This window comes from Equus caballus, chromosome 1 (genome assembly GCF_041296265.1).
Source record: "Equus caballus isolate H_3958 breed thoroughbred chromosome 1, TB-T2T, whole genome shotgun sequence".
NCBI classification, from domain to species: Eukaryota; Metazoa; Chordata; class Mammalia; order Perissodactyla; family Equidae; genus Equus; species Equus caballus.
The window spans coordinates 53,240,539-53,256,028 of NC_091684.1; the positions used below are offsets into that span (position 1 = coordinate 53,240,539).

Sequence of the window (15,490 nt, forward strand, 5' to 3'; positions counted from 1 at the left end):
CAAATGCATTACATTGAACAAGAGAAGCCAGACTCAAAGGCTACATATTGTTTGATTCCAATTATATGACATTCTTATAAAGGCACAACTATAATAACAGAAAACAGCTAAGTGGCTGTAGGAATGTCAGGTGGGAGGAGAGGTTGACTAAAAAGGGGTAAAAAGGGGTAAGAGGGAATTTCTTTAGGGTGAAGTATTCAATATTTTGAGTGTGCTGTTACCTAACTATATATTTGTTAAAACTTACAAAACTGTACACTAAAAAGGGTATATTCTACCATAAGCAAATTATACCTCAATTTTAAAAAATGACACTGTCCAGTTTAAGTAAACAGATACTGGATAAGTTGAACATGTGAGAAAGGAGTTTGAAGGGAACTTGTTTGTCAAAGAACTATTCCTGTTTACAAAAAGATTTACTGTACTATTCTCTTAAATAGGCTGCTCCTTTGAGGATTTTACATCTAAATATAGATTAGCCGTTTTACGGTAAGTGGCTAGAAGGCAAAAAAATGGTATGTGGGGTGAATAACAACTGAACTTGAATCATAAGCGATACAACATCTCTGAAATGATTATGTAAGTCCATGGAAAAATAAAACAATTTAACATAAATAATACATTGATTAATACATTTAATTAATATATATTTTTTCTCCAGGAAGTTTTTGTAGAGAAAAGCTATATTTATTATTATGATGTTTTTATATTTTACTATCATAAATGCTACCTGAGATCTAAGAATGATAAATCTAACCTTGACCTTGACATCTTAAAAACTAAGTAACTACTATCACTTAAAGAGTATTTGTGCTATTATAATAGTGTCAACAAATGCTAAACAGGCAATAAGTGCAGATATAGTTATATAAAATGTGGGAAACTTCCTTTGGTAAAAGTACACACGTGAGATACCTTTCAATTAACAGGTGATGGAAAAGGTGGGGAACGAACACCGCAGCAAACTAGCCTTTTGGGTTCTCGAGTTTCCTTTGCACACGTGCTTATTACTACAAGGGCTAAGCTGATCTATGGTAGCTCTCTACTTACAGGAATCCACTATATGCTTTCAATCCAATCCTCCATACTCACTGTCTATTGTATTCCACACTTGCAGGTGCCACAGCCAAGCCACAGAAACAAAGATCAGGTGTCTAAAGTTTTGTGGATCGATAGCTATAAAATTACATACCCTCTCTCTTTGGGCACGTTATAGCAAACTAGAGAGACAGATGGTACACTGAAATTCTGAATTATGGAATGATCTAGCCAGTAATTCATTCTACTCATACTTGATGCCTTAGAAAATGTATGATCTCTAAGTTTTGATACTCTCACTTCTGCTATTAAGTCTCACTATTGAGAATTGAATATACCTCTCTTTTTCCCCTAGAAAAGTCTTAAAACTTGGATTTCAATCCACTAAACAGAGACAATATGAAAAATGGATATCTGGCTCACGTTAAAACAATTTAAGTTATCAAAGCACTTAATTATGTCATCTCTTCAAGCACTGGAAAGCTATTTTAGTGATTTCTTAATGAAGGCAGAATGGTGCGGAGGTCATTCTCTTACTTATGTCTTCTTTCATTTATGTCTATACTGTGAACAATTTCTTTTTCATCAAATTGGTTCTTTCAGTAACAAGTGTGTTAGGAATAAGTTTTTATGTACCTGATGAAGTGCTCCCGCTGGTAAGACAACAGCATCGCCAAGGAACTGAATCAGGGTGCAGGTTCTGACTCCATATTCCTCAAGCAGTCTTTGGCGGAGCTTTCTGTTCACATACCAACTTTGGTCACGTATTGGATCATGTTCTGGTAGAACTTCAAGGCCTTGTTCCTTTGAAATCTGAAACATGGATTAAAATTAAAATATACACCCCAATTTAAGTAAGGGAAATGGTAAATCCTATTAAGTCTAATTTCAATGTTCTTTACAATAATAGTTTTTGTTCACAAAATTTTATGAAACAATGATTGCACTTAAGTTAAAGAAAACAGTATTTCACAACAATTTGAAAAGCCAAAGGATATTAAAACAATATTGCACACTGATATGCTATTAATAAAGTGAATCATACTTCCTTCTCACCTCCTCCTTCCACTATGAAGTTTCCATCCATTTTGTCCCTTCTTTAAATTGCTTCAAGAGTATAGCACAGAGATGAGGAAAAGCTTAGGTTAACAGCTTTTTTCCAAAAGCCAAACCATTCACAAGTACGGAATTCATAAACATTTCTTGATGTTGTTCTTTTTTTAAGGGAAGTACAAAGCTAAGTACCTTTATATTGCTAAACCTCTAACCTTTGACAAATCAATTTGAAGGGAGCTTTTTACTAATCAGTGAAATAATCTGCTTTAAAAAGCATAATTTTATATTTTAAGTTAAAACAGTTGTAGGTATTCTAGGATAAGACAGTAGGTACAGGGCTATAGCTCCCTCACTTCTTACTGAGCACAGAGACAAACCATGGGTCCATTCAGAAAGAAAATGAAGTATAATAAGAAAAGCAGCAATGATAGTCCCTTAAAAGAAATCCCTATAATTACAAAGTGTGAAAAATATTTGAGCAGAGTGTTTCAACCAATTATTTCAGATTAATGTGTTACTTTCATTCAGAGTGTCTAACAACTAAATTAAAGGTACCACTACTCAAAATTTGAGTCTATTCAGGTAAGCAGAATTATTGTCTAGGTCAACAGCCAAACATATCAAATTAAAAAAAATAAAGATCTTACCTTATTTAGATGTTTCTATGACACATTAGTATCTGTATCTCGCAATTCCCAATCACTACTTTTCACCAAGGGTTAACATCTGACACATCAACAGATTAGTTCTTTACTATAAGAGGGTGGGGGAACACTAGCAACTGAGAACAAGTCGCCATTCACAACCCTCAACATAGAACAGGCTTTAAAAGGTGCAAGAGAAAAGAGCTTTTGATTTTTAACAACAAAAAATCCCCTCCTCCTTTGAAGTAAAAATTATTTAATGATCTTATATTGCTGAATGCCAAATGAAGTTACATTAAAAATTAATAAGTCCTTGCTCAAACTATTTGCAACCTAAATTATACCTTCTGAAGAAATTCCCTTATCTTGTCAATGTCTTTCCCAGCATAAATATGCCACAGAGCACCAGGTATTTCACTTGAGTCCTTCAACCGTTTTCTTAAAATGTCATCCAAATCTTCTTCCTCAAATTTCTTGAGTATTCCTGAAACAGGAGAATTTTTCAAATTGGTCAGTATAGACTACCAGAAAGCCAAGTCTCCAAAAATTCATCTATTAGCGCAGCAAAGAGCCTGACTAGATTGGGACTCTTAAAGAGGCGCTAAACCCAGTTATATAACAAAACTGTTAGAACTACATGACCAGAGAACGTCAATCCTGTGTAACTGGGGACAGACTAACAGTAATTTTCTCAGTTCAGTTCATTTGTTTTCTGTAAACTAAGGCATAGGAAATTAAAAAATCAAGGGTTTCTACTCAAACTTTACGCTCCTCCTCTCCCAAGGAGGTGGTCATAATGATGATTTGTACGCATATAGCATTTCATAACTTATGAAGGACTTTCATGATCACTATTAATTAGGCAGTCTCTAAAACTACTTAGTAAGGTAGGTGAGGATCACAACCTCTATTTCATATCTGAGCAAATAGGTTCACTGAGTTGAAGGGATTTGTTCATCACCATGACTAATGATTGGCACAGTAGAGTGTCTTCTGACTAATTCCTGGGAGATCTCATATATTATTATTGGTTAATCTGTAATCAAATGCAAATATTTCATGTGCTGTGGTTTTGAGGAAACACCAGGCCATTTCTTCTAAAATGTTGACAAACTAGAAACTGTAAATATATATGTATGTACAGAAAAAACCACGATAACTGTGGTTGTCTCTGAGTGAAGTATAGGAAAGTCGTCTTTTTCTGTTTTTTTTTTTTTTTTTTTTTTTTTTGCTGAGGAAGATTCACTTTGAGCTAACATCTGTGCCAATCTTTCTCTGTTTTTTTTTGTATGCTGGCCGCCAGCACAGCATGGCCACTAACACAGTGGTGTAGGTCAGCATCTGGGAATGGAACCGGGGCCGCTGAAGCGGAGCGTGCTGAGCTTAACCACTAGGCCACTGGGGCTGGCACAGAAGCTCTTCTTTTTCATACTCGATTTCACTATAGTGAAGATTTTAAAGAAATGTTGTTTTAAGAGAAAAAGAAACCTACTGACTGCTACAAAGAATGCATCAGATGTTTTCTACTTTGTGACAGTAAAATCTTTTTTATCTTTAAAGTTGGCTGCCAGGATTTCTTAATTCAAACATGTATTAAGTGTTTACAATGTCCCAGATGCTGTCCAAGAATGTTGGGGATTAGAGTTAAGAAAGACCAAGTCAAGACCTCAGAGGGTAAAAAACAGTATTAATAAATGGAGGCAAATAAACAAGAATATCAAATAGTGCTAAGTGCAATTACATGAGTAACAAAGGGTACACAAAGAGTGGTTCAGTTCTCAAATGTTATCTGTGTTACCTATGTTTAAAATGTTATCTTTAAAAATGACAGTTGTGGGACTACATCAGACCAAGGAGCTTCTGCAACACAAAGGAAACCCGGAACAAAACAAAAAGACAATCCACCAACTGGGAGAACATATTTGCGAATCATTATTCCAACAAGAGGTTAATCTGTAAATTATATAAAGAACTCCTACAACTCAATAACAAAAAAACAAACAACCCAATCAAAAAATGGGCAGAGGATAGGAACAGTCATTTGTTCAAAGAAGATATACAGATGGCTAACATCTGAAAAGATGTTAAACATCACTAATCATTAGGGAAATGCAAATCAAAACTACAAACTATCACCTTACACCTATTAGAATGGCTATAATTACCAAGACAAAAAACAACAAATGTTGGAGGGGATGTGGAGAAAAGAGAACCCTCATACGCTGCTGGTGGGAATGCAAACTTGTGCAGCCACTATGGAAAACAGTATGGAGACTTCTCAAAAAACTGAAAATAGAAACACCATTTGACCCAGCTATCCCACTACTGGGTATTTATCCAAAGAACTTGAAATCAACAATCCAAAGAGACTTATGCACCCCTATGTTCATTGCAGCATTATTCACAATAGCCAAGAAAGCAACCCAAGTGCCCAGTGTCTGATGAATGGATAAAGATGTAGTATATATACACATGTAGGGAATGATATAGGGAATGATTTGAACAAAGTATAATAGTACAATAAAAGTACAAAGTACAAAGTACAATAAAAGGTATAAAAGAGATAATTAACTCTGTGTCATCATAGGCTTTGAAAGGATAAATAATTTGAACCACAGGTCACACATTTCTGTGCTAGAGCTGGGACCACAACTCAAGTGCATCTGACTCTCAAATCCTTGGGAGTTGAGGAAGCAGAGTTTTTACCTAGTATAATCAATCGTATCAGTTAAGGGAGCTGAGAAACAACATAAAAATGAGTCCCTGTAGTTTTGGGAGAATTTAGGCTGTGTATCATAGGAGCTGTCAAATATACACAGAAGTAGAGTGACTGCTATAATGAACCCCTATGTCCTGAGCTTCTAGTCACCACGCTGTAGATACATTCTGGGCTCTAGATAGAGAGTTGGTAGTCTAAGTGGTGGCTGGAAGTCATAAATAGAATTTTACAGGAAGTGCATGTAAACTCGAAAAGGTAGAGAATAAAGTCTGCAACTTCATAAGGTGATTAAGAACCAGCGAAGTAGTGCCACAGAAGCCAAGGCCAGTATTTGAAGAGGGAGTGATTAATAGTGCCATTTATTACAGAGGGGACAAGTAATAAAAGGATGCGAAAGAAACCTGTGAATTATCCAATTGTGACCGTCAGTGAGAGCCACAGCAATAGTAATTTCAGTGGGGTGGCAGGTATAGAGGCCAAGCTGTGTTGAGTTGAAATGTGAAAGGGAAGTGAAAGAGACAGCAAAGAAATTGTTATAAGGGCGAGAGCAATAGGATGGTAGCAAGGAAGACAAGGTTTGAAGGTTTTCTTTTAAGAAAGTAGGAATAGTCTAGAGTCTCCTCCTACTCTGAATAAGCCAGTAGAGATGGAGAGTTTAAAGACCTATGTCTATGACGAAGGAAATAACAGATCGAACAGGGTTTCAGAAAGAAATCCAGAGAATGGTATCTAAAACCTATACAGTGGACAGAAAGATTATTTCTACTTAGGAGAAAAGGTCCCTTTTCTCTCTGATACTGGAGGGGAAAAAAGACTGCTTGAGGCACAAACCACGTCTTAATAATTTTCAGAGCTGCAGAACCTAGTTTCTATTCTTCAAAAAGTTTTTATAAGTGAGCTTAACAGTTTATTTTCATAAACACATTATTTAATGATAAGAAAGCAGAAAATAAAGAAAAATATTCATTTTTAAAATTAAAATTCTTATTATATCAAAAAAAGACAGGTAAATTAATCACTCTTCAAGTAATAAAGATTAGAATATTCCTATATCCATTTCAATTCTTTTTGGAATCTTTGCTGTAAACTCGGAGGCTGACATTCTGGATAATACTAACGTGTGTAGTCATTCAACTATTACTTCAAAGACTATTCTTCTTTAAGTTTCTTTACCTGTTTTTGAGAGAACGCCATTTCCTTTTGCTATGCCAACATAGACTAGAATATTTACAACATCAGAAACTTCAACATGGAGATTTGTTGTTCCTATATCATGATCTTTAGCAGCAGCTACACCTGTGCATAAAAAAAATTTTACTTGCCAAAATACTTTACGTATCTCCTATATTCCCCCAAACGTCAACTCTATGTGGAAAATTGGTTAATTGTAATTTGACTTTTAGTCTCTCTGTTCCAAAACCTGCCCCTAAAAGCCAGAATCCCTGAAATGTCCCATAAAAATCAAATTAATATAAAATGTAAATATTTTGAAAGTAATTAGCAGGAACTTATAGCTATATGTTGGCTATTAATTCCTAATATACAGCTTGATACAGAAAAACATTTCAATGGATAATTAAAAGAACATATTTAGTAGAACCTAAAAATCATTAGACAATTTATCATTGGACAGAAGTTAGTTAAAATTCCATATAATTCCAAGTTGATAGAAATGCAAATATATACCTACCATAGGCACTGCACAACCTGGGTCCTAGATCGGGGCGTACAAAAAATCCTGGCAAGTGAGAGGCCAAATTGAATTTTCCTTCTGGATTACAATATTCTGGCAATGGCAGGCTTTTTAAAAGATCTTCATATCTGAAGAATAATAACTTTATTGATGTCTTTGGAATATAAAGATTTACATTCTTAAGTGCTTTCAAATAAACAATTTTCAAGTTGTTCAAAACACAAGACAACCTTTCGCTGAGGCCTTTTTCAGGTAATACTGTCCTTGACTTCAAAGTTTAAATGAATGCGTAACACAAGGGCAAGCACAGAACAGAACTGATACTGACTAAAATTGCAATTTGCTTTCCCTAATCACAGGAAATTAAAAGCACCAAGAGAAGAGAGATCCCAAACAGACCCTCGTGTCTTACATGAACATTCTTTCCTTTACTGCCCTAACAAAGACTTTACCCTGCTGAGACTACGGAGATTCAGTTTTATTTCTGATTACTTATTTTTAATTAGGGAAGAAAATGCCTAAAAGTCACATTTGTAGTTCCTTATCCTAATTCTAGGGATAATCTCAGCTCAATTTCAAAGAGCCAGGTGTCAAAATAACAAGTTTCAACAGACATACCTTGCTGGCATCATAGTCTTGAAGTCTTCTCCTGAAGGGCAGTCTTTCAATTTTAAAACAACTGTTTCTCCACTTTTTGTTTTTTGCCGTTCTATAATGAATGCAGTTAGTTACTAAAAAGGTAATCTCTGCCTTTTAATTTTTATTAATATTTGGAGATGAAGGAAAAAAACATAAAATGAATGATTTCATTGTTGTACAATAGGTACTTAACGATTGTTTATTGACTTTTATTTCTTATGTACTTACGTAGTGAGATTTTTGTTCCTTATGTACATAGATTATTTGTAATGTTGCAAAAAAATTATTTTAAGAAATCTCTACTGTTACTAAAATTATGGTCTTACATTTTCACTTTTAATTTTTCAAAGTATTTTACATAAGTTATATAATTCAATTCTCAAAGGTTTATGGGGTTGCCAAAAATATTCCTCATATGATATAAGGAAACACATGATAAATGACTTTTTCATGGCCAGAGGAAATGAGGAGTGGAGCCAGGAATAGGACCAGTCTCTTCTTTCCAAGTATTTGTTTCTTTTTATTAGAGAACATAGTAAAATAGAAGTTTCAAAGATTAAAAATCCGTTAAGTCATATTTGGAATTTATCATTTTTTGGGTATGTTTAAGAAAACGGTAAAACAAACAAACAAAAAACAACATACTTGAAACTTCTTCAAAACCATCCCAGAATTCCTTAACATTGGCATTTGAAATAATGCTGTCTTTGCAGTTCAAGAGATCAGCTTGGTGGTCTCCAAAATCAAGACTAATTGATTCCGCCTTCCACAAGCTAGTGTTCATTTTCTTATGCACACCAGAAACCACTGCAGGCTTATAAATAAGTAAATAGACAGATATATACAAGTTAAAACGTATATAGACATTCCAAAATTTAATTTTACATGTGAATATAAGAAATGGATAACACATTAAGTTTCAGGACGAATGACAAATTTTGAAAATAAAAGAGTCTATTAAAAATAATCCCTACCCTGGAAAGATGTTCACAATACATCATCAAAAGAGAAAAGGTGAGGAAAGAATGCCATGTAAAGTACATTGCAATTTTTGTAAATAAAACTTAAAATGTGTAGTGATTTTCAGGAAAAAAGTCTGAAAGGCTACACTAAAAATTTCATTTCTAGGCAGTGTAAATATGGATATTTTTGCTTGCTTTATTTACAGACTGATTTTTATAGACAGAACATAACCTACCTATATATTCATATGTATGTGATATATGTAGTAAGATTTTAAATACATACAGTCCTTGAGATTAATACACAATTTATATACATTCTGAGTTTACAGCACTTGAAACACTTTCTTTACCTCCATACAGATTATGATAAAAATATTAAATAACCAGGCATAACATTAAATTTCAAGCCTAATGACTGATTTCCTGAAAGTGAATCTCTTTGAAATCATGACTTCAAATTCTCTCAAGGCACTCTAACCCAAAAACCAACAACTGAAAGTTCTAAAACCCCAATGCTGATGTAAAAATACCTCTAAGGCAATCTAATATATTATTCTGGTTTTTTAAAAAATTCCCTTATTATAAATGAAGTAAAAGTCTGGGATATTGAGAGCAGAGCAAGTTGTGACTTAAGAGTCTCTTCTAAAAGATTCCATTTATTAAGTACTCTTTAAATTCATAAGATAATTAAACTTTGGGAACCATAAGAGTAGAATAACTTCCAGCTAGGGTTCTTATCACAAAAGATATCTCAAAAGAAAAGGAAAAAGTAAAACAACAACAAAACTACCCTAAAGTCTGGTTAACTGTTTGGGCGACTGCTCCATTAAACTTCTTTTTAATAGGCTAATAATATATCCAACTATTAAAACAGGTTCAGCTATTAGATAATTAACCATTGCCAGCAATTCAGATATTAATTCACAGCCCCTAACATGCCTATCCAATAATACTAATACCCTTATCCAGCCCTACACCACTCATTCTTATGATAACCAGTGGCTTGGGGAAAGTCAGATTTAAAAAAATGACACAGGCCAGTTAATTAGTATATTAGAATATTCTGAAGCAGAATTCTTAGGCTACCATCATCATCATCATCTTTGCAATATACTGAAAGCCTTCCTAACTGGACTCCTTGCTTCTGGTCTTATCCCCCTCTGATCCAACTTCCAATCTGCTTTGCTCTCAGTTACTTTAAAATGTCATGCTGATTACTGTGATTCCTCAATTAAAACTATCATCTACAGGATAAAGTTCAAATTCCTTAGCATGATATGTAAAGGCCCTTCATGATCATAACCATAAACACCTCATTTCCCCACCACTACCCACAGAACTCTTACCTATATTCCAGACAAACAAAACTGAACAGTTCTCCAAACACCTGATGCCTTTTGTTTATCTCTAACCTCTTGGCCATCTAGAAAAACTTCACTTAACCTCTGTGGCATCAATTCAAACTAGCCTTTCTGAATTAGTACTCTAGCTTAGTCATTCTTTCCTTTGGGTTTCCATAGCACTTTAAACAAATTTCTTAGAATATTTAACATATTTATTTATTGAAGCCCACACAAAATTAAGTGGTCTAAATTGTGACCCAGCAATGGCATGGAGACTTCAAGGAGAGCCAACCAAAAAAACCCCCTAAATGTAATGGATGGGTGTTTATTTTTTCTCAGGAGAGAGGAACCAAGCTTTCATAGGATTTTTGAAAAGGATTAGTGACCTAGAAACATTTTAAACCATTGTACTAAAATAGTTCTTACTCGTTTTTACATAACTTACTCATTTTTATATCTTTAACAACCAGCAGAAAGACTAGATTTTATTAGGTGCTCGATAACTATCTGTTGAATGAAGAAAAGTGAAATAAAATAGCAATGATGTTTTCCAGAAAGCAAGAAAAAAACTGAACATAATACTAAGTCATGCAAATTCTTAATTCTGTTCATAACTTGTGCATTAATGTAGCAAATTGCCATCTGAAATGTATATCAAAACTTTGGTGAAACAAAATCATTTTATTTGAGCAGAATTAAATAATGGAGATTGTCATTCAAGATTTGATAAACTAACATAAATAAATGCTCTGTGAATAAACATTAAAGGAAAAAAATCTACATCTCCAGCAGTTCAAGAAAAATGCTTCTAGTATTAATGTTTTAATAGTAGATATAAATCTGTTAACTTGGCTTTATAAATGTAAAAAAATGAAGGAGGTAGCAAACTTTGTAAATATATGGCTCTATTAAAAGTCTGTTGACTGACAGATCAAAAATATAACACCAAATAAACAGTGGTTCCCTGTTAATTCATTTAAATCTGGCCAAAAAGAAGAATTCTAAAGTAATCATCTGGTAACCTTTTTGGTGTTTTGATATCTTACTTCTGCCCCAACTGTGGTACTATCTTTCCCGTGTTTCTATCCCTAAGGAGAGAACCATTTTGCCTACTCAACGAGCTTGAGTTCCACTAAGAATGTACTAAATCACCTTAAAATACTCACTTGTCCATGTTTCCAAAACTCTCTGAAAAGCTTCCAATTATTAATATTTTTATAGTCCTTAAGCCACAGAATATGCTTCTCACAGATCCAAGAATGTGGTATATCACTGTATAATTTATTGTTTTCATCCATGGCAGATTTTCTGCTCTCTTTAGGCTCTTCTTTAAGCTCTGGTTTCACATTTATCTTAGAGGCTTTATTTGGTGGAATTTTGTTTTCAACAACCGAAGCAATTATGTCATCAAGAATGTTTGGCATAGTCCTTCCAGTTTTACCACTCTATTAGGGAAAAAAATTATATTTTGAGAGGAAAAGTATACATTTAAAAATTTTCACTTTGATTTACTAACATAGCAAACAAGCAACACAAAATATATACCTGCCTTCAAGATTATATAATCATTGTCAGTGGATATGGATTTCTAGTCCCTACACTGTTCTTGATAGGTAGGAACCAGAAGTTTGGTGGTCTCCATGTGAGAAACTGCCACGTCTGCAGAAACTACAAGTGTGGCTTTCCTACCTTTTTATATTGTTTTAGGACTAGGGCAGAGGAGACAGGTAGGTGGAATCTCCCATATACTTTTAAAAGCCACTAAGAATTTGTGCCTGTCTATACAATTATTCTGTTTATTTTTTCCTGATGGATAATTAAACCAAAAATTAATTTCTGAATATTTTAAGAAACAAAATGTTCACTTCTATATGTTTTTTTCTCTCCCACTAGATATATGGTTTTCAAATTCTGATGAAGTGTCTTAGGGCATTCTGGCATCAAAATGCCTCTTGCCCAAAATTTTCACCTGGAAAGAGAACAAAATCTCCAGTTTTTAAGTTATGAGAGTTATAATGCAAATAAGAACATGACTAGTAATTTGGTGTATTTGATTTCATCTGCATATATTTTTCATGCAGTTCACAACCAAGTCTCCAAATCATCTAAATTTAAGGCCCATATGAAAGCCAAAATCTAACATCTCACTTACTGGGGTTCCCATCGAATACACTGGTGCAAAGGCAATGCCAGCATCTGTGGAACCCACACGAAGCTTGCCAGCTGTTGTGGTCAGCAAATCCCGTAAGGTTGAGCCTTGTTCATTATTCTGGGACACAGGAGGTGACGTTCTGCTGTTCGGAGAATCAGGGTTGTCTTGTTCTCCCTCTTCTTTAATTTGCTTTTCAAGGGCAAGGTCTTTGTTTTCTGAAATAAATCATTTTACAAAATTCAAGTAAAATTAAGCATGCTGCTAAAGTACAGACAAAACTGGCACCCTACGTTTTATAGTGAGAGGTAAAAACTCTGGCACTAGTCATTTATTCACCTGAACACACAACAGAAGATGGGTTAGATCCTTCAAAACGGAGTCTAACAGTTCGAACGTGAAAAGGCCTTCCTCACTATCTTAGACATGTAGCTGACTTTGCACCTGTCACAAACGAAAAATGCTATAACTAAGACAGGGAGAAAGTACAAGTTACAATTCTAGTGCTCTGGTGGCTTTATTGATATGCTCACCCACAAATGATTCTCTAACTAATTCTGATGCAATCACAGGGAGGAAAGTTCCTACTAAGACAAATGTTTTACAGAACCGTAAGCCATAACGCAAGCAGAAGACCAAAGTAAATTGTTCTAAGCGAATAGTACATTAATGTATAATTGTACACTGTTGGTTATATTATAATCCTTTATTATCTACTTAGATAATTAATTATATTTACCTTTTTTTTCCTCTCTGGCTTTTTGCTCTGCAAGATCTGCTAACCAGTGCAGTGGTGATTGGGATTCTGGAGGAGTTAACTTGCTGTCTGTGCTTATATCACTCGCTGGGCTGCTGTTGCCATTACTCTCAGACTTCTGAGGGGTATTTTGCTGCTGAGACTCAGGCATGCACAGAGAAATTTTATTACTGTGATTAAGAACATTCTGTAAAACCTACAAGGGTAGAACAATTGAATTTTTAAAATACTCTCTCTTCAGGTATTCAGAGTTAAAAGTAGTAGTCATATTTATATGGTAACATAGAAAACATAATTTACAAAACTCAAGTTCTAAACTGGATTTCAAATATCAAAGCTGATTAATTTAACCATGCGTTTTATTTGAGTGATTAGAGATTTTTTACTCACTTGAGACACGCCATTCATTGTAGGAAAATTTCCAACTTGTACATTCTGTTTGTTAGTACAGTGACAATGGGATTTTATACCATATTTTTCTCTAAGAGTGTGCATCGCATCTAGAAGATCTGTCAAAACTACAAAATATAATAGTGGTTAATAAAAAGGTTACCACTGGTTGTTAAGATTATAAAATTTTTTGGTTTCTCTTTTCACTTCTCTTCTATTTTTTACTTCATCCCCTCCATCTACTTCATTCACCCAAATTCATGTTCTCTGTTCTTTTCTCTATTATTATTATTTTTTTTTGAGGAAGATTAGCCCTAAGCTAACTACTGCCAGTCCTCTTCTTTTTGCTGAAGAAGACTGGCCCTGAGCTAACATCCACGCCCATTTTCATCTACTTTATTCGTGGGACGCCTACCACAGTATGGCATGCCAAGCGGTGCCATGTCCACACCCGGGATCTGAACCCGCGAACCCTGGGCTGCCAAGAAGTGGAACGTGTGCACTTAACCACTGCGCCACCAGGCTGGCCCCAATTCTTTTCTCTATTATTAAAAATTCAGTATGCTCAAAAAAAGTAGAATAACCTTTCATTATAAATCTAATAAGCTTTTTCATTACTCTCTTTACGTTTTTCTCTTCTAAAATGGTTCCTCTGGCTTTTTTCGTCACTGGAGCTGGGCTTCTCTTGCTAGTTTTGATACACAGAGGATTCTAATAACTGAGCAAGAAAAAGTCAAGATTAGATAAACCTTACCTCTCCATTCTAGGATACTCCTACATACTTCTAAATAATCTGGAGCAACCAAGAGCTGTTATGCTACTAAGTAAATAATGTATATTATTTATACTTACCAGAACCAGGGATAATTTGAGTTGGCATTAAATGTTTGTGATCATGAGGCTGTCCCTTCACACACTTCATCCAAGCATATAGTTCTTTATCTGTAAGATTATAACATACATACTTTTATATCAGTTATGGTTTTACTATTATAAAATTGGTGACTTGTATATAAAGAGGTTAATAATTATATAAAATATCAATAGTAGGCCTCAAATGTTTGGTTCTTAAAAAAATAAGACAGTTGCACCGTTCTGAGAATTTTATTAAAATAGGATACAAAATTGATATAATGTTATTAGCCTTTTCTAAAATGACCATTTTTTAAATTATCATTAATGTATTAGTCACCTCTATCATCCCTCTCTGATTCTAGCTTCTCTGTAGCTAATCTCCTTTTATCTCTTAGCTATGCTCTGTGCCAACAGGACTTTTGCCCGATCTTAGTTCATCAGACTGATACAAGTTTGAGGCTACTGCTAACTTCCTTTCCTTTTCTGCTTCAGAAACATGTAGAAGAATTGTCACGAGACGTGAAAATTTAATTGCTATTATTGCCTTTAAACAAAGCATACTCCATACCTGGAGTTGCAAAAGATATTAAGGCATAACATCAGGCATATCATATACAGGAAAAGTATTCAATACCTTGATTTAAAGGAGATCTTTCTCTATACATTTAATGACATAGACAGCTACTTATAATGTGGCTATAAGACCTTCAATAACGGTCACAAAGCTCATTAAATTTAGCATTAAAAAATCTAGAACTATTGAATCACAAAAAGTCTCAGACTAAATACAATTCAAATCCACTCTAAAACTGGTTTTCCTTAAAAGCTTTCTGACTTTCCCTTCCAATGCCTACACAGTAATTTGTAAACGTTTTCTAACTGCTTATATTTTAGACAATTACGTTAATTACCACCGTATAAAGCTACAAACCAGTGAAGGTGAATTTATTATAACATTTAACAGTGAAATAAGGAGAATACGGAGATATATAGAAAACACAGAATATAACTCAAGCATATAGGTAATACCCCCACCCCAAAAGATATGGTGACTGACAGACTATACTTTCAAAATTAATAGTACAGGCATAGCTTGTTTTATTGTGCTTTGCAGATATTGTGTTTTTTACAAGGCCCTCCACCAGCAAAAACATTATGAGTTACTGAAGGCTCAGAAGATGGTTAGCATTTTTTTGGCAATAAATTCTTTTTTAATTTACACTGTTTTTAGACATAATGCTA

The 15,490-nt window shown here is 34.2% G+C and overlaps 1 protein-coding gene across 14 annotated transcripts in view; it reads right to left on the minus strand.

The window, feature by feature from the left end:
- Nucleotides 1–15,490, minus strand: part of JMJD1C (jumonji domain containing 1C) — a 346,762-nt gene that overhangs the window by 7,180 nt on the left and 324,092 nt on the right. For 13 of the 14 annotated variants that reach the window (XM_023643798.2, XM_070225674.1, XM_070225715.1 and 10 more), the window contains 11 exons: nt 14,246–14,335; nt 13,394–13,521; nt 12,986–13,199; nt 12,250–12,464; nt 11,264–11,542; nt 8,435–8,603; nt 7,769–7,859; nt 7,148–7,278; nt 6,631–6,753; nt 3,083–3,222; nt 1,675–1,851 (listed from right to left, as the gene is read on the minus strand). In XM_023643798.2, coding sequence (XP_023499566.2) covers nt 1,675–1,851; nt 3,083–3,222; nt 6,631–6,753; nt 7,148–7,278; nt 7,769–7,859; nt 8,435–8,603; nt 11,264–11,542; nt 12,250–12,464; nt 12,986–13,199; nt 13,394–13,521; nt 14,246–14,335 — 1,757 coding nt within the window. Of the gene's footprint in view, nt 1–1,674; nt 1,852–2,094; nt 3,223–6,630; nt 6,754–7,147; nt 7,279–7,768; nt 7,860–8,434; nt 8,604–11,263; nt 11,543–12,249; nt 12,465–12,985; nt 13,200–13,393; nt 13,522–14,245; nt 14,336–15,490 lie in introns of all 14 variants that reach the window. The other variant, XR_011422710.1, reaches the window with a different exon arrangement.